Here is a 19,295-nt window from a genome sequence, read left to right as displayed (position 1 = left end):
GTTTGCCATAAAAATCGTTGCAGACTTATCTTAATGTAACTCTTACTGTGTTGGAAAGTGAAGTTATCATGACACGCTAAACATGAACACCTTCAAAAAAGTATAACAATCGTTATTATTTGAAGTCGGTTATAAAAGATAATATCTTAATGATGTCTTGTGAAGAAATAATTACATAGAGTCTGTGCGGAAAGAGAAGAGTCGTGGAATGTATGGGGCTCAATACATTCCACAACTCTTCTCTTTCCGCACAGACTCTATCTATTAATATACCGACAAGTTATCGATACTGTCATATGAACATTTTGTCAAGCCCTAGCGTAAACTAACAGTTTATGTTTTTACACAAAATATTCTAAATTATTGACTAATATGATAAAATATTAGCACGGAACTAAAGAAAAACTTATAATGAACTGTATAAACCGGCTTCTTACACTTTTTACGCTGTTAATTTGACAAAATATCGCTATGAAAATTTCGCTCGGAATATCATAAATCCTCTGAAATGAGTATTTGCTTGGATTATTTGGCCCTGTGACACTGCAATCCGGCACACTACAAGACACCATCTTCACTGAATTACTTTATTTAATACTTTTCGTCCTAATCCGTGTATATTTTTCAATTTGAAAATTACCGTGATACGCTCTTGGCCGTCCGCGGCCGTCGTCAAACTCAAAAGTGGTTACGTTTTCTCATTGGTAGTCTGACTCTTTCGCACTTATGGGATGTTCATATACGTGATGGCTTCCCTTTCGCACACTTAAGCTGTCTGTCAAGCGCAAGCGAATCCTAGGTCTATGGTTTAGACCACGATCTCGAGTGAAAATTTGCCAAATGGTGAATGTCTTGCTAAAACTAGTACAGACTGTAATATGACTAACACTTTTAGATGCCTTCTCAGATATGATAATGAGATTACGACTATGTACTCTTATTTTTATTGGCTATTTCGTAACATTACGTAATTGTGATTATCGTCCATATGCATTCACATCATCTACTCTTGTTACCTATGATTATTCGTGGTCTAACCTTTCTAAGATTTGTAAAAGTGTTTTTTTCTTGTTTCAGATCGTATATTAGAGCGAGATGCCGGCTTCGTGTCGGGTGGCGACGACGACGATTCGTGCTCCGGCCCCGCCCACTCCGACGACTCCGGGGTCAGGCTCGTCGAGTCCGACCTGAGGAAGAGAGACCGCACACCACCTCTCCTTCCCCCGCCGAAAAAACGACGGCTCGCCTCCGGCGATGAACCGTCAGAAAGCACGAGCCCCTTCAGACCTTGGTCTTTCCCAGAAGAACCTCAAAGAGAACCGCTTTCATTAGTCAAGAAGAGTGAAACGAGTTTGCTCCGGCAAAGAAGAAGGCCGGTCGAACCTCCACCACCGCCATTACCTCCGCCAAGCGTCGAACCGAGACCTGGTCCGCCTCGAGTACCGCCTCATCCAGGCGTCGTCGCAGAATCCTCATACACAGAGAAATCAAAACCAAGAGAGCAAAGAAACTACAAAAACATGACTAGAGAACGAAGGATAGAAGCCAACGCCAGGGAAAGAACGAGAGTCCACACCATCAGCGCGGCTTTCGACACTTTAAGAAAGTCCGTGCCCGCCTACAGCCATAATCAGAAGCTATCCAAGCTGTCTGTCCTCCGAATAGCTTGCGCGTACATCGCTGCGCTGTCAGCGGCGATAGACCCCGAAGCTGATCTCTCCTCGGCAGTGGAATCCGTGACGCAAACGATACACACGGAAGGGAAGTTAAGAAAAAAGAAAGACGATCCTTAGATCTGGAAGCCGTCTCGAACTAAACCGTCCCCTAAGCCTATTCTGATTAACTCTGGTAGTACAAACATGACAATAAAGGGATTATGAACTATTTATTGGAGAGTAGAGTAGTGCGTTTTACCACATTTTAAATCTAGTGATACTTATATACTGTTCTAAGGTTGACGCTTGGTACATATGCACAACTGTTAATTTATATGTTATATCTACCAGTTCCTATGAAAAAAATACCTACACAAAAAATATAAAACTGATAAGTGTTCCGTGTATGAGCTTCGTAAAAATGGAAAATGTCAGTAGGTATATAGTTGTGAACAATTGCACCTATTTTGATAGAGCTCAAAGCATCCTACACTCGTATTTTCCATTTTCTATGCAACCGAACATCAGAGGTAAACACGATTGATTGATTGATTTAATGATGATATGTATGTATTTTGTGGGTTCGCGAAGTCCCAGTAAGAATCTCCTATTGACTGATATTCCAAGGTTTGTAGTAGTTATTAATGTATATCCAGAAAACCTTGCATTTTTGAAGTGAAAACATTTGTAACTGTATTAGATTGCCATTGATATGTCAGCTTTCGAAGTAGATTGGAATGTAACTTGATTCAAGGTACTGTGGCCTACCAAAATGCTCAGTTGTTTTTGGTGTTAACCTTGCTTCTGGATGTGAGACGTTTTTGCTTAGCCCTTATTTCCAGATTTGGTTCTTTAATGGATAATCTATTTTTAGATGCGAGACCGGCATACTTCTTAAAATAACTGGTATACCTACCTTTATATGGCGTTATTTACTCTTGTCTCTGTATGAGTATGTCCGAAATCGTAACAAATCCAGATATCCAGAGACAATTGGCATTTGAATGTGACTGAAAGGTTCCAAGTTCCAAAAAGGCATTATACTGGCGGCTATTATTAATCGAAAAGCACTAAAAAGTCAATCAAAAGTAGTTCACCTAACATCTATTTGTGTTTGAATTTAAATTATAGATGTATTATTCAAAGATATAATAGGCGTAATTATCGTAATTAAGATAAATATTTTGACGTCAACAAGACACCTATTTTTGTCATTTAACAAGTTTACAGCTTGACCAGTAATATACATATGATCATTGTCAACAGGGCGCTGTTTTTCTCATGTATATAATAGGGTGACAGTTCAGTATATTATGAAAAAAAAAATGGTTCCAGTGAAATTCCGCAACATGGCGCGTGATTAGGTATACCGGGTGTGGCCTGTAACACGAGCAAATAATTAAAACATAGATTGTACTCCTCAAACGGTGACACTTTTGTTCAACACCTTTTAAAAATTATGAAGTATTTAATGTCCCTATTTTTCATACAAAAAAATTAAACTTCAATGAACGCCATCGCCACGCCATATCATTGTGATTGACGTTGCTTGTCAAGCCTTAAACATAACAAAATTCGCAATACATTGCGTCATAGAATAAACTTTAAAGTGTATTAAAAATCAAACCACAAGTTATTTATAAAAGTCGCTGAACACATGTTGGTCAGTATGAGGAGTACAGCCTACAGTTTAATTTTTTGTTTATGTTACAGGCCACACCCGGTATATTCCTGGTGAGGCTTTAATTAAAGTGTTTTTTCGATCCGACTAATATGCTGTCATTTAATGCCTACCTAGTTCGTTCGTTAGTTAGTTCCGACAGCCATTCCCAGTCCAGTATTAACATAAAATTACGATCTACCTTTAAATATAATCGGGCTTTAAAGATAATTTATTACAATCGAGTCAGTAATTTGTAAGATGTATATTTTGTAGAATAAGGATGTAAGTTTTGTAATATGTTGTGTGGTTGAAAACAATGTGATCCTTACTGCAGATCCCAGGCATTATTAAAAATACCCGATGTTTAAAGGTGGAGATTCGCCCCACGACAGAAACAAGCGACCGAGACAGAAGACCGCGACCATCACTTGACCATAGGCAACTCATAAGCGACAGTTCGCGAGGAGACAGAGACCTTTCGCGTCTCTGTCGCCTGCCTCTGTCTCGCCGCGAACTGTCGCTTATATGTTGCCTATGGTCAAGTGATGGTCACGGTCTTCTGTCTCGGTCGCTTGTCTCTGTCGCGGCGCGTACCTCCACCTTAAGAGGGTAATGGTTTCTCTTAAAGGATAATGAAAGATGTAAAAAAACTTGTATATACATTTTAACGTATAACTGACTGCTGTGAACTTGTGAAGTCCTTTACTGGACTACAATGACGATACTTTGCTTGTTATAATGACTATCCCAGACTTGTGCATTTGATTATTTGTTGAGAAACTTTAGGCAAGACAGAGTAAATTATTCCAGGTCTCAGTACTTTTTGATAACGTAAGTTTTGAAACCATTAGGGCCGATACAGACGGACTATAACCCGACCGCCAATTTGTATGGGAACTGCACGCCAACTGCAACGTCGGAGTACAGTTCCCATACAAGTTGCAGTCGAGTCAGTCTATATCGGCCCTTAAAAACATAGAAAAGGAATTATTCTAATATAGCAGATAGATCTTTTCCTATCTTTTTAAATGGTTTCAAAAACGTATTCACTTTTATTCTGTTTTACCTAAGTATTTCAACATTTAGGTATGTTTGATAGACTTAATTAGCTACAAATTTGAACTAGATTGCCTTGAACACATAATGTGATATATTGTAAATAGTTAGGCTAGACAAATATTGGGTATTATGTAGCACCTTCATAGTAGGTAATGATCCTTCAAAATCTTCGTTCCCAAGTTGTTATGCAAAATAAATAAGACAGTAGGCACATGTAGCTAGACTGCTAGACTTAGACCAAGAAAAGTCTGCAGCGATTTTGATAGCCCACGCAGTGCAAGTGTTATTTATACGTCATTAATTCATAGAAGTTTGACGTTTAAAATAACACTTGCACTTCGTGGGCTCTCAAAATCCCTGCAGACTTTTATTGGTCTAACTCTACGTATATCTTATGAAAAAGGATATATTATGACAGATTTTTTTTGGAGCTATTTGTTCTGTCAGATATTAAAGAAAATATTGAAGTAAGATCAATTAAATGTCACTAAACTTACAGTCTTGGGTAAAAATATTGATGCAGGATACCTACGAATATTGCCTTGAACACATAATGTGATATATTGTAATAAGCGGTACGGTGATACCTACCTAACATTTTTTATTTTATTTAATATTTAACTAAAATGGGGTACAGTCACCGCACGGGATTGTTATGCCATTTAGAGTTCTTGCTAAATTGGAATATAGCATATATAAATAAGTATTGAACAACCTATAGCTAGGACCTTAAATGGAGTCACAAGAGCAGAGCGTGATGGTACATCGTACACATCTTATTAATAAAATTGGTCGCATTGATAATTTTACCCTTGATTGTAAGTAGGTACAGCTAAAATAAAAATCGTGTTATGTTACAAACATGTAACGCTCAAACTGTAACTGAAACAATAAATAAAAGGTGTTATGAGTCAAAAGTAATAAATGACGGGAAATACGTGGTTAAATATTTGGTTTTATTTTTATTCCTATTTATTCAGCGTTCTGAGTCAGGGGGGCTTTGAAAATATTAGATAGGTACAGCTGTTTTAGTACGAGAAAACCTGAAGGGCTGGCAAAATGTGGCAGTGGCACCATAATTAATAATATTACTACCGTACAGAAAGGAAACTTGCACAAAAACGAAGTTTGACAGCGGTTCAGGGTCGAATCATGCTGTCCTTTTCTAATATATGGCACTATCCCTTTCGGCTATTTAGGGTTGTCAAAATTCAAGCCATTATCTTATCTGTGGTCGTGCACGCAAAGGGACATCAAGGTTGTGTCAACGGTGTCAACCCTAAGGAGTTTCACACCCCTGTCATAAATAACAAATTCTTATGAGAAATATTGCGTTTAGCAAAGAATTCAACACAACACAGGCACTGAAGTAGGTATTGGGTCTGAGGTAGCGGAAAGGGGAGCTCCTTTTATTGAGCGATTCTACAGAACTTAGGTCGTTAAATGCCTGAAACTGGGACCTCTGACCTCCTATAAACAGATAACCTATCTAAGCAGGAAGTAGTTACCTACTTACCTTATGACTTTTATGACGAAATAATTAATATTTTGCCCTAACTAGTTTCGAAACCAAGCCTGCCAGCTTCGTATTCAGGAATCAATCACTGTAATGCCTGCGACGTCGCAATATTGTCCAAAACTTATTATCACTCACTAAACATAACTCATTGCAAAAATATGGTAAGTAAGAAAATCAAAAAACATACTGACACCACAATAATAAATAACTAAAATAAAAATAATAAACACCCGACAGTACACCGTGCACCCAAATAGTTAATATCCTAATAGACACGCAACGCAAATGAGGGTATGACGAAAAAAAAAGGAACAAAATGAGGGTGTATCAGCCAAAAAGTAAGAATCCGGAACCTGATGAAATGAAAATATCGTGAAAACTCGGCCTAGGCAATTGGATGCTAGCGTTTAATTAACGTTTTATTTAAATGGCTGCGAGTTGAAACAGATAGGGCGACTGCTATAGTTACCTATTGGCCACTACATAGTCCCTAATTGGCCACTTCTATAAGACTTCCTTTTGCTTGTTTCTTTCTGATTTGTTAGAAAAGGCCAATTACTATTTATAGTGGTCAATAACTAAAGCAGTTACCCTATATCTCGGCAGTTCGCGATCAAATCAAAACTATCTGTCCCAGTCCCAGTGTACTTTTGTTAAGGTAATAATTACAGAATAGTAGATATTTTTGACATGTAGTTTAATAAGCCGCGTTTGAAGCTGACTGTACAGTCAACAGCAGAAGTTGATAAGCGGGCCAGGTGTTCAAAATTATCTTGACGCGACTTTATCGTTAAGAGAATAAGAGCGTGTCAAGGTTATTTTGACCACCTCGCCCGCTTAGCAACCTCTGCTGACTGTACATTGCAGATCTTTGCTTAAAATTGGGGCACGTTTTTTCCGCGACAAGGAAGTGAGAGTGCCATCTGTTGATAGCGACACAAAGCGGCTTTATCCGCGATATCGCGCACGCCCCGCAAACATCCCTTATCGCGCGATAACGCATAAAAAACAGAAGGACAGATGTGCAGATTCTGTGGGGCTTTGTCTTGGCGTTATTAGTTACGGATTATTTTTATTGTATAAGGGAGTCGATCCACTTACGCCTGTACATAGCCCTTTTGTTTTTAATATGGATTGCGGTGTAAAGTCACTATACTAACTCTGCACAGAAATTACAGTGAAAAACTGTGGAAGTGCTACCGTAAACGTTAAATAACTGAGAATTATGGAGTTTATTCTTGTACTCTTTAGTCTGTCAAAGACGGTGTGCAGAGTTAGCATAGATGGATGTACTTTTTTTAAGTTATGCTGGCATGATATTTGGATTTTTGGATAATGGGTTTCCTTTAAAAAATCTGTTTATTTTAATGTAAGTAGGTAGTTACGTCTTTTGTTTAGCATAGGACGATTATACAATTTTATAATAATGTATTTTATATAAAAAATATATATATACTCATCTATTATTAGGTTCAGTAGGTTGTATCTTGTTGTATGAGGTAAGTAGTTATGGTTACCTTATATTTTCATTCCTAGTACTTTTTAATCGCTTGGCGGGGGTAAACCAATACTAGCAATTATGTAGACAAGTCTTTCGCCGATCGTTGGCGGTATTAAAATGACAGCTGTTGTCACAAATGTTAAATTATCGCAGCAAATGTGTCTAATCGACCCCAACTGAATTGTCTGCCAATCATGTTTACAAAGAGGGTGACTCGAAGGGTAGGTAGCGGCATATTGCGGGGTTAGAACTAGAAATTATAATCACTTTAATTGGTATCATTAACTTTACAGTTGCTTTAGAAAGAAAACTATTCTCATTAATAGCAGGATAAAAATTTGACGGCAAAGTGCCATCTAGCGGCGAGTAGTAACGTAAAATTAAGTCCACTATAACATAATAGATGGCGCTTTAATCAAATTTATATCACTGATTAACATCGGGCTCCTATTCGACGCTAGATGTCGCTAAAATTAAAAAGTTGTTAAGCGTCTAGTCAAACACGCTCGAAATAAAAAGTTTTAAGAAAAAATAAAAGGCGGGAAAAGAAAGTATCTTGAGTCGAGTCTTTGCCTCATTAGTTGAGTTTTCAGTTTACTACAGAATTAGATTTCTATTTCCTTATTTCATTGTGTAAGTAATAGACATTTAATTATTGTTACAAACTTATTTATTAGTAATTAGAATCTTAAAAGCTAGAAACGTACAATCAAATTATGCAGTCCATTTGAGGCACCTCGTGTCTAAATGAGTGCCCAGACATCTGACCGAGCAATATCGCGCCCCGCACGGAATGCAAGTATAGTTCGATAGGAAACCGCACACAGCACAGAAATGGCGGTCAGGAAATCTGTAAAATAAATAAAATATATTAACACATTCATTGCCAGCCCGAGCTACGCGCTACGAGCGTAGCCGATAACACGGGAAAAACCGTATGTAGCGAAAAGCGCCTACGAACAGTGAACTCCCCTAGGGAGTCGCTGGCAGTTAATGTGTTAACAGAAGTATTCATGAAAGTTAAAACTATAAAATAGGTAGAAGCTTGAGGTGGTTGGCATGCTTTTTATCCTAAGTCCATTTTCATATTATATTATCTCTATATTGGTATACCAATGGCCGGGAAATTAAGCAACCCATTATTTTATGGACAGAATAAAGTTTTGTATAGTTAGTGATATCTGTGAACTTACTTAGATGGAGGTGCTTGTGCAGATAAATAATTAGGAGGTTCAGGTCTAAAGTTAGCATCTTCCTCGACCAACTGAGCAAAAGTTTTCCTAAACCTCATCTTATAATAATCTGCACTCCTCGCTTTCTTCCCTTTTCTGGTCGGTTTCTCATTGGAATCAGCAAACTTGGGTATTTTCTTTGACATGACCAGGTCAGCGTGCGGGTCTTCATGGAAGTTGTCTTGCTCAAGCGCTTCCACTGCCTTTCTGGCTCTGCGCTTCCTTGTAACATCATCGAGAACCCTGCTTTTGACACCATCTTTTACTCTACCCGATTCTCTTGCTGCCATTTTGGATTGTAGAGATACAAATTTGATTTAGATGCCTTTATCATGTACAGGAATACTCAATTGGTCCATTAGATCATCAACTCTTGCTTGTAAGGTTTCTACAATGTCTGCCGATATGAACAGATGTGTCTCGTCCAGGTCTTGAAGGATAAACTTTCTGCCGAGAGCCAGGGTCTCGTCGAGGTGGAGTAGGAACTGTTTCATAGCCGGGTCACTGGAACAAGTAAAATGTCTAAGAAGAGGGGACTTAGTGCTGAAGAGAAGAGGACTAAGATGTTGGAGATATTTCATAATAGCAAGGACTTCTTTCAGTTGAAGGTATTTATTTTATACTTAATAAATAGTGAAATAAGATATTATTAATTAACGTCTTCGATACTTTTCATTGTGTGAAAACTTCATACAAATAAGTGAGTTCTATGAAAATGCTGCGAATTATTGTCAATATCACCTTCCTCCTAATTTCCGAATTACAATAGGCAGTAATGGCACTGTTAATGTTAATTCCATGTTTATCCACTAAGAAACAAAATTATACCACCGACAAGTTCATATTATACATTTTTAGAAGTAATAGAACAAGAAAAGATTAATATATACCTAGTAAACTTTTCTATCAATAAATATCATCATGGTTTACATAATTATTTTAATAATTATTATTTTTAGGAGTTGGAAAAAATAGCACCAAAAGAGAAAGGTATCACCATGCAGTCAGTGAAAGAGGTGGTACAGAGTTTGGTTGATGACCACTTGGTTGACTCGGAGAAGATAGGAACTTCCATATACTTTTGGTCATTCCCGAGGTATGGAACTATGTAAAAATGTCTTGATAATTTTACTAACTACATTATTGGTGTATGTTTGGCCTTAGTAATAAGTTTTACTTTATTTAAGTATGAATATTTTGCTTCTATTATTGTGCAAATTCTTTATGTAAAAATATAGATCTAACAGTGGCACCAGTGACCAACAGGAACCAGTAACACATGTTTGATTTTATCCATGAAAATAAGCTGTGTGAAAACGCCAACACTCTGTAGTATCTGCCAGGACAGGAAAACCAATCTTAAATTGGTTTTCTACCCTTATTTTCTTGGATAAAAATAGAAGGGTTGGTTACTGGTACCTGGCGGTTACTGGTGCTATTTTATCTTGGAGACAGGACATTTTTAATGAATTTATCTGTGTTTTCAGCAAAGTCAAGAATGCCAAGAAAAGAAAACTCAATGACATGCAGAATGAGCTTGCAGAATGCACAAAGAAACTGAAAAAGACTGAAGAAGCCATTGCAAATGAATCTGTGAGTATTTGAAAAATATAAAAAATATCATAATTAAACTGACCTAAACTTTTAAAAGATGTAACAATTAGTTATGTCATTAGCAGCAGGGTCCGCACAGATTGAGCAGACGCGCGATGCAATTTCCTCACGCACAAAACGGCCAGTATAGACGTGCCTCGGCCGAGACCGAGAGTCATGGAATGTATAGGGCCCCATACATTCCACAACTCTTCTCTTTCCAAACAGACTCTAATACCTATTTTATTTATTAAAGTTTGCATTGTTCTCATAAATTTTCTCCAATTCTTAGATTGGGCGTGAAGCATCTGAAGAAAGAACAGATGTATTGAAATCTTTAGAAGAGATGAAAAAAAAGGAAGAGGCTCTGAAGAAAGAATTGCAGAAATATAGAGACTCTGATCCCGAGTATATAGCTCAATTAAAGACTGAAATTGAGGTAAGAGCAACATGAATGCCAGCAGTGAGGTAAAATTTTGCCAAAAAGTCTGATGTTCACTACCTAAGTGCATTTTTATGTTCAGGATTTGAAGACTGCGGCCAACCGATGGACAGAGAACATTTACATTCTGAAGTCCTATATGAAGAATACATTTCAGTGTGAAAATGAAGTTATCGATCAAATGTTCAACATTCCTCAGGATTTAGATTACATCGAATAGTTATTTGTTAATGTTATGTTACCTAAATTAATTTGTTTTGCCAATCAATGTTTGTCTTAATCTCGAGTAAGGTTATGATTATCAGAAAAAAAATACCAACCATTCCACGAGCACTCCTTTCATAACATTCACCATTGTTAATAAATAAATTCCATAATACGGAGAAAGCAAATAAGTCAATTGTTTTACTTCTATTGATTATAATTATTTTAGAAAAAAGTACAGAATGATAGCGTCGTCTCCGATAGACAATAATGAATGACAGACAGATGCGCCTGCCTGCACTGTCAATGTCATGTCTCAAGTCTCAATTGTCTCAGATGTTCCTAGCTACGCATTACCCAAAACCTCCCTTAAACAAATAGAATCAAACAATCGCGATTCACTCCCAATGCTATTCTAGAATTTCTAGAACCAAATTCTACGAGTGGATTTAGCTTTATCTTATCTTATGGTGGTTGATAATTTTATTCTGCGATGTTTTCATTGTGCGTCCGCGTCTGTTTTCCGTTTTGCTTTTAGCGTAAAATGGAATTTTGGCTACTGTCATCTGTGACCTGTGACGTACTCCGTACTCCATACGTACTTGTCGTTGCCCGGTTGGTGGTATTGGTCAAGTTTTATTTATTTTGTAATAACATAACAAGGTTTAAATTCTTAAATTCAAAGCTATTATAGCTAAAACATCGTCAACAAATTACAGAATACAGTTTTGCACATCATCGTACTACGCCGACGTAGGTTGCACCACGTTGCACTAAAATATTCGTCAATGTTAGTGAATCGTGACGGTCAACGATGACCTGGAATAACTAACGGCGGTATGATGTCTGTAGAGGCTCCATTTGTCAAGCAGGAGCCTGACGACGAGAATAACAGGGGCTTATGCGGTGTGAGCGGTACGCCTGATGTATTTACTGACGAAGGTGAGTGGCATTTTACAAGCCTTTGCTTGCAATGTAAGCAAAACAGATATTAGTACAGAAAATAAATACATCAGTACAGATAAAAAAGACCCAAGAGGCTGTACACGGAGCCAGAGGAGACCTCGAACAAGATGGGAGGATGAACTGAGACTCACAGCGGGCCCAAACTGGACAAGAGTGGCCCACGACAGACCTCAATGGAAAGAGCTAGAGGAGGCCTTTGCCAAGCGGCACACTGAGCTTAGAGATATACTCTAACTCAGAACAAAGGGGCTAGATAGATAGATAGACAGATAACAAGAACAACAACACAACAAAAATCAAGAACAACAAAAATAAGAAAAAATAATAAAGAAGAATAGAGAACAAGAATCAAGGCTCATCTCTTTAAAGTTCTGATGAAATATGATGTTATATGGAAGTAATTTTTACCATTATAATATCCAACTGTGTTATATAAATCGTTAATTAATACTTAATTATTTCAGTGCCTGTTAAAGAAGAGTTGAACACTGAAGACCATGTGAAAGAGGAGCCCGCTTGCTCAGACAACGTGGACCTGAGTGCTGCACTGTATGAGGACCATCTTGTTAAGGATGAGCTTGTGCTGGGCCCTGAGCAGTTTCACCAACCTCGTGTATTGTCACTTCCAAGTCAGTTCAACATTAATAAAATTTATCCTAGTAATAGTGCTGCGGGACGTAAATTACTAAGACTCCGCTGTCTGTCTGTCCGTCCGTTTGTCTATCCATCTGTCTGTCACCAGGCTGTAACTCATGAACTGTAATAACTAGACAGCTCAAGTTTTCACAGATGATGTATTTCTGTTACCGCTATAACAAATACTAAAAACACTATAAAATTTGATATTTGATATTTATTGAAATTAAATTTTACAGCATTACAGATAACACCAATGCACTGTAAAATTAAGTAGTAAAATTAAGTACCTAAGTAATAATAGAGCGATTAATAAGCTAGCTATTGAATGTTTGTTCGCAAAAACCTAAAAAATCTTTAACAAGTTTATGACTTTCGTCGGCAAACAAGTCAAGTCGGAGTTAGGTGCAAAAGATAAGAAAATAGATATTTAAGTGGAGCTCCCATACAACAAACGTGAAATTTTCACCGTTTTCTGCGTAATGGTACGCACGAACCCTTTCTTACGCGTGTCTGACTCGCACTTGGCCAGTTTTTTATAGTGCACACTAGCTTTTATCTAGCTTCTATCTACAACTTCACCTACATAGAATTCCATATACTAAGTAAATTTAACCAACTTTTTCACCCTGGATGTTTCCATCTGAAATTCCAAAAGAGATTCAAGTATTTTTTTTTAAAGTAAAATGGTCCCTATTGCCGATGATGCCACAATTTTTTACCATTATTGTAACTTGTCTTGTAAATATTATAAATTGTCTTGCAGCACTTGAAGCGGGTTCCGTGCAATCGCTGAGCTGCACTGTCAGACTGGAGCGCCTGCTGGTGGACACGGAGAGCCGCACTTGCCGGGTCGGGCGCCGCAACTACAAGCTTCACACCGGACAACCAAACACTAAATATGAATGCAACAATTGCAGCAAAAGTTTCAAATATCTTGCAGTTTATAAGAAACACATACACACTCATTCTTTAACTTCACTTGATTCCTGCAAGAATGTTGAGTCAAACAGAAAAAGTAAGGTTAAATGTCACTACTGTGATATCAATCTTAAAAAATCAGACTTACGAGCTCATGAGGCTACTAGTGAAAAACTTTATAAATGTAAGAATTGCGATTATAACTGTATTCGCAAAGCACACTTGCAAAAACATCAGAAGATACACTTTGGTGAAAAGCCATTTAAATGTTCAGAGTGTAATTTTGCGTGCCGTCTGAAAGTGAATCTAGGACGTCACCAACGAACACATACTGGCGAGACACCTTACGGATGTAGATACTGCGGTTTAAAATGCAAGGATAGAACCACGTTAAAATGTCCTGAGATGATACACACGGATGAAAAGCCTTTTAAATGTAGGTATTGCAATCACAAATTTAGAACGAAAGGAAACTTACTGAGTCACGAGAAAGTACACAATAGAGAGAAGCCATTTAAATGTAGCTATTGCAGTTTCAAATGTGGATATAAAAGAAATTTAAAAATACATGAGATGATACACACAAATGAAAAGCCTTTGGAATGTAGATATTGTGATTACAAATGCAAGAGGAAACAAGACTTACGAAGTCACGAAGTAGTACACATCATGGAGAAATTGGAGAAATGTAGGTATTGCGATTTCAAGTGTAGAGACAAAAGAAATTTAAAAAGACATGGGAGGATACACGGGGATGTGAAACTTCTTAAATGTGGCAAATGCGATTATAAGTGTATTCGGAAAAGGGATTTCCACAAACACCAGAAGATACACACTGGTGGAAATCTATTAAAGTTCAGCTATTGTGATTACAAATCGGATAAAAAAAGTATAAAAATACAGGACATAATACACAGGGATTCCAAGCCTTATAAATGTAGTGACTCTGATTACAAGATGACACGAAAAAATGATTTCCGAAAAAACCAAATGACACACTTTAATAACAGGTTTCATAAATGTGACTATTGTGATTACACGTGTCGTAAGGCATGTAATTTACGCCGTCACCAAATGATACACACTGGCGAGAACCCCTTTGAATGTAAACACTGTGATTTCAAATGCAACCAAAAAACTGTCTTGATTAATCACGAGAAAACACACACTGGGGATAAACCATTCAAATGCAGTTATTGCGATTTCAGATGCAGCGTTAAAACAAACTTACGTAGTCACGAGAAAGTGCACACTAAGGAAAAACCATATCAATGTGGCGATTGCGATTTCAAGTGTATAATGAAATCAGATTTACGACTACACCAAATGATACACACGGGTGATAAACCTTTTAAATGTAGTCACTGTACTTATAAATGTTCCAAGAAATGTAATTTAAAGAGACACGAGTTGATTCACAATGAAGAAAAGAGTTTTAAGTGTGGTAACTGCGCGTACGAGTGTAGACAGAAGGCAGCTTTACGCAGACATGAGCAGGCGTACGGTGGACGCTGTTCTCGGCGTGATAAAGCAGATCTAGCTTTATAACACCGCGCGAGTGAAACAGGCTTTACTTTTTGACATTCTAGAATAAAATAGAGATAGTGTCCATCATATGTCAGCATGGTTCTTATGTCTTTGATGTGAAAATAAAAGTCGCTTATCTCTCGAATTTAATTTATATGTTCATTTATAATTATATCATGTAGAACTTTTTTCCGTTAGTCTCTCAATTAGACATACTGTAAGTATGATTTATTTCTAACTAGAGAAAATTATACAAAATCACTTTATCCTAGCTTTAAACACACTTTTACTAGTTGGTAAAAAATCAGGAAACTTATTGTTAAAGAATTTACTTATAAGAAGATATTGTTGTCTTGTCAATTTGGCCTTTTCAACAAGGTCCACCATCTCTTCGGCACTCTTCGGCACTGATATTTGAGAAACTCGAATTGGACAGTGGCTCCTTAGAATTTTTATGATCTAGCAGAAGCTCTCTATGCTCAAAAATGTCTTTGCCACGACATCTATCACATCCACTAGATGGATCAGATGGACTTGCTATATTTTCTTCTAGAGTGCACTGTTCCATTTTGTAACATGGTAAGCGTATTGTCACGACTTTATTTAACCAATGTTTATATTTTACTAAAACTTTGTTTTTAGCACGTGTCTCTTTGTTCCAATACGTCCTTAAATTCTTGCATAAATTATATACACACCTTTCTAGACCAGTAAAATCTATGTTCTCGGTATTCTCGAAGTAGGACTTAAGAACTTTAATCATGTGGCGTTTTCGTTCTGTATCGGAAGCACCACGAAGATCTGAGTGCCAAATATTGAAGAAGGGCATCCTAGAAAAGGAGCATTCAATAAAAGTACCTGAAAATAATACAAAGAATGCATTAGAATATTTTTCAGATTACTACGATTAACTAAATAAGGGCAGGGTAATTCATCAATTACTGGCCACTGTTTATTAACTGGCTATCTTAAACTAAAAAAAACCGGGCAAGAAGGGTTCCGTACCATAATGCAAAAAAAAAACAAAAAAAGCAAAAAAAAAAAACGGTCACCCATCCAAGTACTGACCACTCCCGACGTTGCTTAACTTTGGTCAAAAATCACGTTTGTTGTATGGGAGCCCCATTTCTCTCTCTCTCTTCAATCGGTCCCTCATTGCTGAGGATCGTGACTCCGTTTGATTCCGTCAACTAGTTGTCTCCATCGGTCCCGTTCTGTAGCTTGGTGGAGTGCGTCGCTGACAGGTATTTTTAGTTCCTCCGCTATTTGGTCCGACCATCGTTTGGGACTTCTACCCCTAGGCCTTTTTCCCTCTATTTTACCGGTCACGATAAGGCGTTCCAAATTGCTGGTATCCCTGCGTGCAACATGGCCAAAGTACCGCAATATTCGTTGCAAACAGGTTGTGGATAGACGTTGAGTCTTTTCCCCATTTAAATCTTTATTTTATTCTGTTTTTAGTATTTGTTGTTATAGCGGCAACAGAAATACATCATCTGTGAAAATTTCAACTGTCTAGCTATCACGGTTCGTGAGATACAGCCTGGTGACAGACGGACGGACGGACGGACAGCGAAGTCTTAGTAATAGGGTCCCGTTTTACCCTTTGGGTACGGAACCCTAATGAATTCTATTCACCTATAAACAGAATTAATTTTAGTATAATGTGGCTAGTTTTTTCTGAACTGTGACGCGGTGGGCATAGTTATATCAGAGACCTACTTTTACGGTAAAGTCGGGTAGAGTAGGTATAACAATAACAATGCCTTGTTACCGGAAACACGCATATATTTCCGGACGGCTCGGATAGGATACCCCGATGTTATCTCAGTAAATAATAATGCTTGCTATCATAATAGCTCGGATATGAGGATAGGGGTGACAAGTTTCAGGAAATGGATGTTTCGGTACTGTTAATCTAAAGATCCCTCTCTATTTGAACATCGCCTCCGATTTTGGCACTTTACACATAATGCTAAATAAATAGTAGGTATGTATATTTCTTTGGGATACCTAATTACCTGTATGTTTGAGATAGATACACCTGCATAAATTGATAATTTACCTATCCTTTTGAATGTCTTTTCCAAATCATTAACAAATTTTAAGGAAGAATGACAGAATAACAAATACACAGTCATCAAGCCTTTGATCATGGCCACCTCTAGGAAACGTGCATGAACTATACAGGCAGTGGCGGATTTGCGATCTAGGCCGCCCTAGGCCCCAGGCCCTGTATAAGCTACTAATAGCCGCCCCTTTCCCAGCACTCATCTTGCTTTCTGACGCCTCTAACCGTCTTGCCGCCCTAGGCCCGGGCTTACTTGGCTTTAGGGCAAATTCGCCACTGACTACAGGGGGCAGCACAGGGGACCTTTGATTATTGGCGCAAAGTGTAAACGGAATTTGGTGAAATTTGGCACACAGATAGAGTTACCAAGTATGCAGAGATTTTGATAGCCCACGCAGTGAAAGTCTTATTTTGAACGTCAAACGTCTATTAAATTATTTTTTATTTAGACATTATTTCGGACATCACAGATCCATAAATGATTAGTTAGGTACAATAATAATATTACTTATCACTATGTTAGTATTGACAACACACCTTATATTTAAGTACATACATTATTTACATTAAAAATAAAATTCACAAAAATATTCTAAACCAACGTAAGTCATTTATCCCTCCGGTAGACTGGGACATGCATCGAGGCCCAATATTTACAAAAGGGATTATCAAGCCTCTCGCCAATTTCGGTTAGATTATGACGTATAAATAACACTTGCACTGCATGGGCTGTCAAAATCGCTGCAGACTTTTCTTAGTCTAACTCAGTGGTGGGCAAAGTACGGCCCGCGGGCCATCTGCGGCACGCGAATGGATTTTACCCGGCCCGCGGCCGGTCCTATGAAAAAATTAGTATAAGGGCTATATGGCATTGACCCACGATTATTCTTTATTCAGGTAAACACTAAGTATAAGTTTACAGTTCCAGCCAAGGCACTTATACTGTTAATATGGAGGTACATATGTTGTCAGTATCATAAAATTAGTACACTTATTGTACATATTACACACTTTTCGAATTAAATCTCAAAAACTTAATCTTTAGAATTGAACATACATATTATGTCGGTATTACTAAGTTACATAGAGATTAGGTAGTAACATAGGTAGAGTTTAAAAAATCCTGATACTATGTTGTAGGGTCGGCCACTTGTCTGCGAATATGTCTGCGTTTTGGACTGTAGCTCTGAAGTTATTTAGTAATTCTGTACGTGGATGCGTTAGAACCGTGATAGGTGCGAACATTTGGATATGCGAAAATTATCACAAATCAAAATAAATTTTGGCTACAATTTTGGCCCTCCACTTAAATTTCCTAAAGTTTCTGGCCCCCCATGAAGAAAGTTTGCCCACCACTGGTCTAACTCTACTCAAGTGAGGACACGATGCGATATACTTCGGCTACACATATACTAAATATCTTTAGGCTGTAGGCAAACACAATTGCCGGATTTGTAGGGTGGAATCACGGTTTAGTAGGTTGATTTTCAAACAAATTAATTTTGAAGCTACGCCCTTACGACGTTTAGCGTGGTAATGGTAGCCATGATAGGTAGGTAAGTTTTAACACCGTAACAGACTACCACACCGCACCGCGACTTGTTGTAGTGCGGCGCACGTATCGATAATGTGCAAAGCCTTATCGATAGTTGCCGTACGTGCGTTAGAGCGGGAAAGATATTTTGACCACACCACGGTCGTGGTGTTTATTTTTTTGTAATGTCAAAAGTCAAAAATACTTTATTCATGTAGGCCTAGTAACAAGCACTTATGAACGTTTTACATAATAATATATTATCTTAAGCTAATTATCAGAGCAATTTATTGAAGTTAATATTATTCCATAGTAATATTGGATTATTATACAGATCAAATTTAATACTAAGAATTTCACAAAAAGATCGTCAAACATAAAAAAAAATTGTATAAAAAATACTAGTCTAGAATGTTTCTAGAATAAAATCTAAATGTCAATAACAAATGTCAATAAAACTTAACAAAGAAGTACATACATTGAATTATCTATTTCGAGTCACCATTAATCCCACGTTGTTTTATCACTCATGTAGTCTTGTGTGGTATAATAAGCTTTAGAAATAAGTTTACGCTTTACATAATTTTTAAATTTATTAATTGATAATTCAGTAATATGGTTTGGAAGTTTATTATAAAATCTTACACAATTACCCATGAATGATTTTTTAATTTTATGGAGCCGTGTGAAGGGCACTGCGAGCTTATGTTTATTTCTAGTATTAATATTATGAATGTCACAATTTTTCCTAAAATTAACAATATTTTTATGT

The 19,295-nt window shown here is 37.4% G+C and overlaps 5 protein-coding genes across 5 annotated transcripts in view; 3 read left to right on the top strand and 2 right to left on the bottom strand.

Moving 5' to 3' along the window:
• LOC134672567 (transcription factor ATOH8) overlaps positions 1 to 3,713 on the top strand; it is a 29,344-nt gene extending 25,631 nt beyond the window's left edge. Inside the window, exon 2 of the mRNA XM_063530510.1 lies at positions 1,078 to 3,713. Within this exon, the coding sequence (XP_063386580.1) occupies positions 1,078 to 1,793 (716 nt within the window). The 3' untranslated portion in view covers positions 1,794 to 3,713. The remainder of the gene's footprint in view (positions 1 to 1,077) is intronic.
• A 4,331-nt stretch (positions 3,714 to 8,044) lies between these two features.
• LOC134672564 (zinc finger HIT domain-containing protein 1) lies at positions 8,045 to 8,919 on the bottom strand. Its single transcript, XM_063530507.1, has 2 exons — positions 8,591 to 8,919; positions 8,045 to 8,247 (listed from the first exon to the last, which is right to left on the bottom strand). The coding sequence occupies exons 1-2, from the start codon at positions 8,917 to 8,919 to the stop codon at positions 8,112 to 8,114; spliced, it is 465 nt and encodes a 154-aa protein (XP_063386577.1). The 3' UTR covers positions 8,045 to 8,111.
• A 27-nt stretch (positions 8,920 to 8,946) lies between these two features.
• On the bottom strand, positions 8,947 to 11,138 carry LOC134672565 (general transcription factor IIH subunit 5). The gene is made up of 2 exons (XM_063530508.1): positions 10,985 to 11,138; positions 8,947 to 9,133 (listed from the first exon to the last, which is right to left on the bottom strand). Exons 1-2 carry the CDS (start codon positions 11,017 to 11,019, stop codon positions 8,947 to 8,949), a joined length of 222 nt encoding a protein of 73 aa, XP_063386578.1. The 5' UTR covers positions 11,020 to 11,138.
• Positions 9,148 to 10,906, top strand: LOC134672566 (meiotic nuclear division protein 1 homolog). Its single transcript, XM_063530509.1, has 5 exons — positions 9,148 to 9,237; positions 9,589 to 9,725; positions 10,117 to 10,222; positions 10,515 to 10,661; positions 10,747 to 10,906. Exons 1-5 carry the CDS (start codon positions 9,148 to 9,150, stop codon positions 10,882 to 10,884), a joined length of 618 nt encoding a protein of 205 aa, XP_063386579.1. The 3' UTR covers positions 10,885 to 10,906.
• A 339-nt stretch (positions 11,139 to 11,477) lies between the features above and the next one.
• LOC134672584 (zinc finger protein 184-like) lies at positions 11,478 to 15,886 on the top strand. The gene is made up of 3 exons (XM_063530529.1): positions 11,478 to 11,810; positions 12,299 to 12,463; positions 13,237 to 15,886. Exons 1-3 carry the CDS (start codon positions 11,708 to 11,710, stop codon positions 14,937 to 14,939), a joined length of 1,971 nt encoding a protein of 656 aa, XP_063386599.1. The 5' UTR covers positions 11,478 to 11,707; the 3' UTR covers positions 14,940 to 15,886.
• The last annotated feature ends 3,409 nt before the right edge of the window (positions 15,887 to 19,295 follow it).

Source organism: Cydia fagiglandana, chromosome 17, assembly GCF_963556715.1.
Source record: "Cydia fagiglandana chromosome 17, ilCydFagi1.1, whole genome shotgun sequence".
NCBI classification, from domain to species: domain Eukaryota; kingdom Metazoa; phylum Arthropoda; class Insecta; order Lepidoptera; family Tortricidae; genus Cydia; species Cydia fagiglandana.
The sequence above is the reverse complement of the archived record's forward strand: the minus strand, read 5'-3'. Positions and strand labels throughout refer to the sequence as shown.

Excerpts from the sequence above, each read along its gene's own strand:
- LOC134672564 (XM_063530507.1), bottom strand. The coding sequence starts at position 8,919 with ATGGCAGCAAGAGAATCGGGTAGAGTAAAAGATGGTGTCAAAAGCAGG. Across the intron at positions 8,248-8,590 it reads GCACAAGCACCTCCATCTAA|ATTTCCTGACCGCCATTTCT; the intron begins GTAAGTTCACAG and ends TTTATTTTACAG.
- LOC134672566 (XM_063530509.1), top strand. The coding sequence starts at position 9,148 with ATGTCTAAGAAGAGGGGACTTAGTGCTGAAGAGAAGAGGACTAAGATG. Across the intron at positions 9,238-9,588 it reads AGGACTTCTTTCAGTTGAAG|GAGTTGGAAAAAATAGCACC; the intron begins GTATTTATTTTA and ends TATTATTTTTAG. Across the intron at positions 10,662-10,746 it reads AATTAAAGACTGAAATTGAG|GATTTGAAGACTGCGGCCAA; the intron begins GTAAGAGCAACA and ends TTTTATGTTCAG.
- LOC134672565 (XM_063530508.1), bottom strand. The coding sequence starts at position 11,019 with ATGGTGAATGTTATGAAAGGAGTGCTCGTGGAATG. Across the intron at positions 9,134-10,984 it reads AAAGGAGTGCTCGTGGAATG|TGACCCGGCTATGAAACAGT; the intron begins GTTGGTATTTTT and ends TACTTGTTCCAG.
- LOC134672584 (XM_063530529.1), top strand. The coding sequence starts at position 11,708 with ATGATGTCTGTAGAGGCTCCATTTGTCAAGCAGGAGCCTGACGACGAG. Across the intron at positions 11,811-12,298 it reads TGATGTATTTACTGACGAAG|TGCCTGTTAAAGAAGAGTTG; the intron begins GTGAGTGGCATT and ends TAATTATTTCAG. Across the intron at positions 12,464-13,236 it reads TCGTGTATTGTCACTTCCAA|CACTTGAAGCGGGTTCCGTG; the intron begins GTCAGTTCAACA and ends ATTGTCTTGCAG.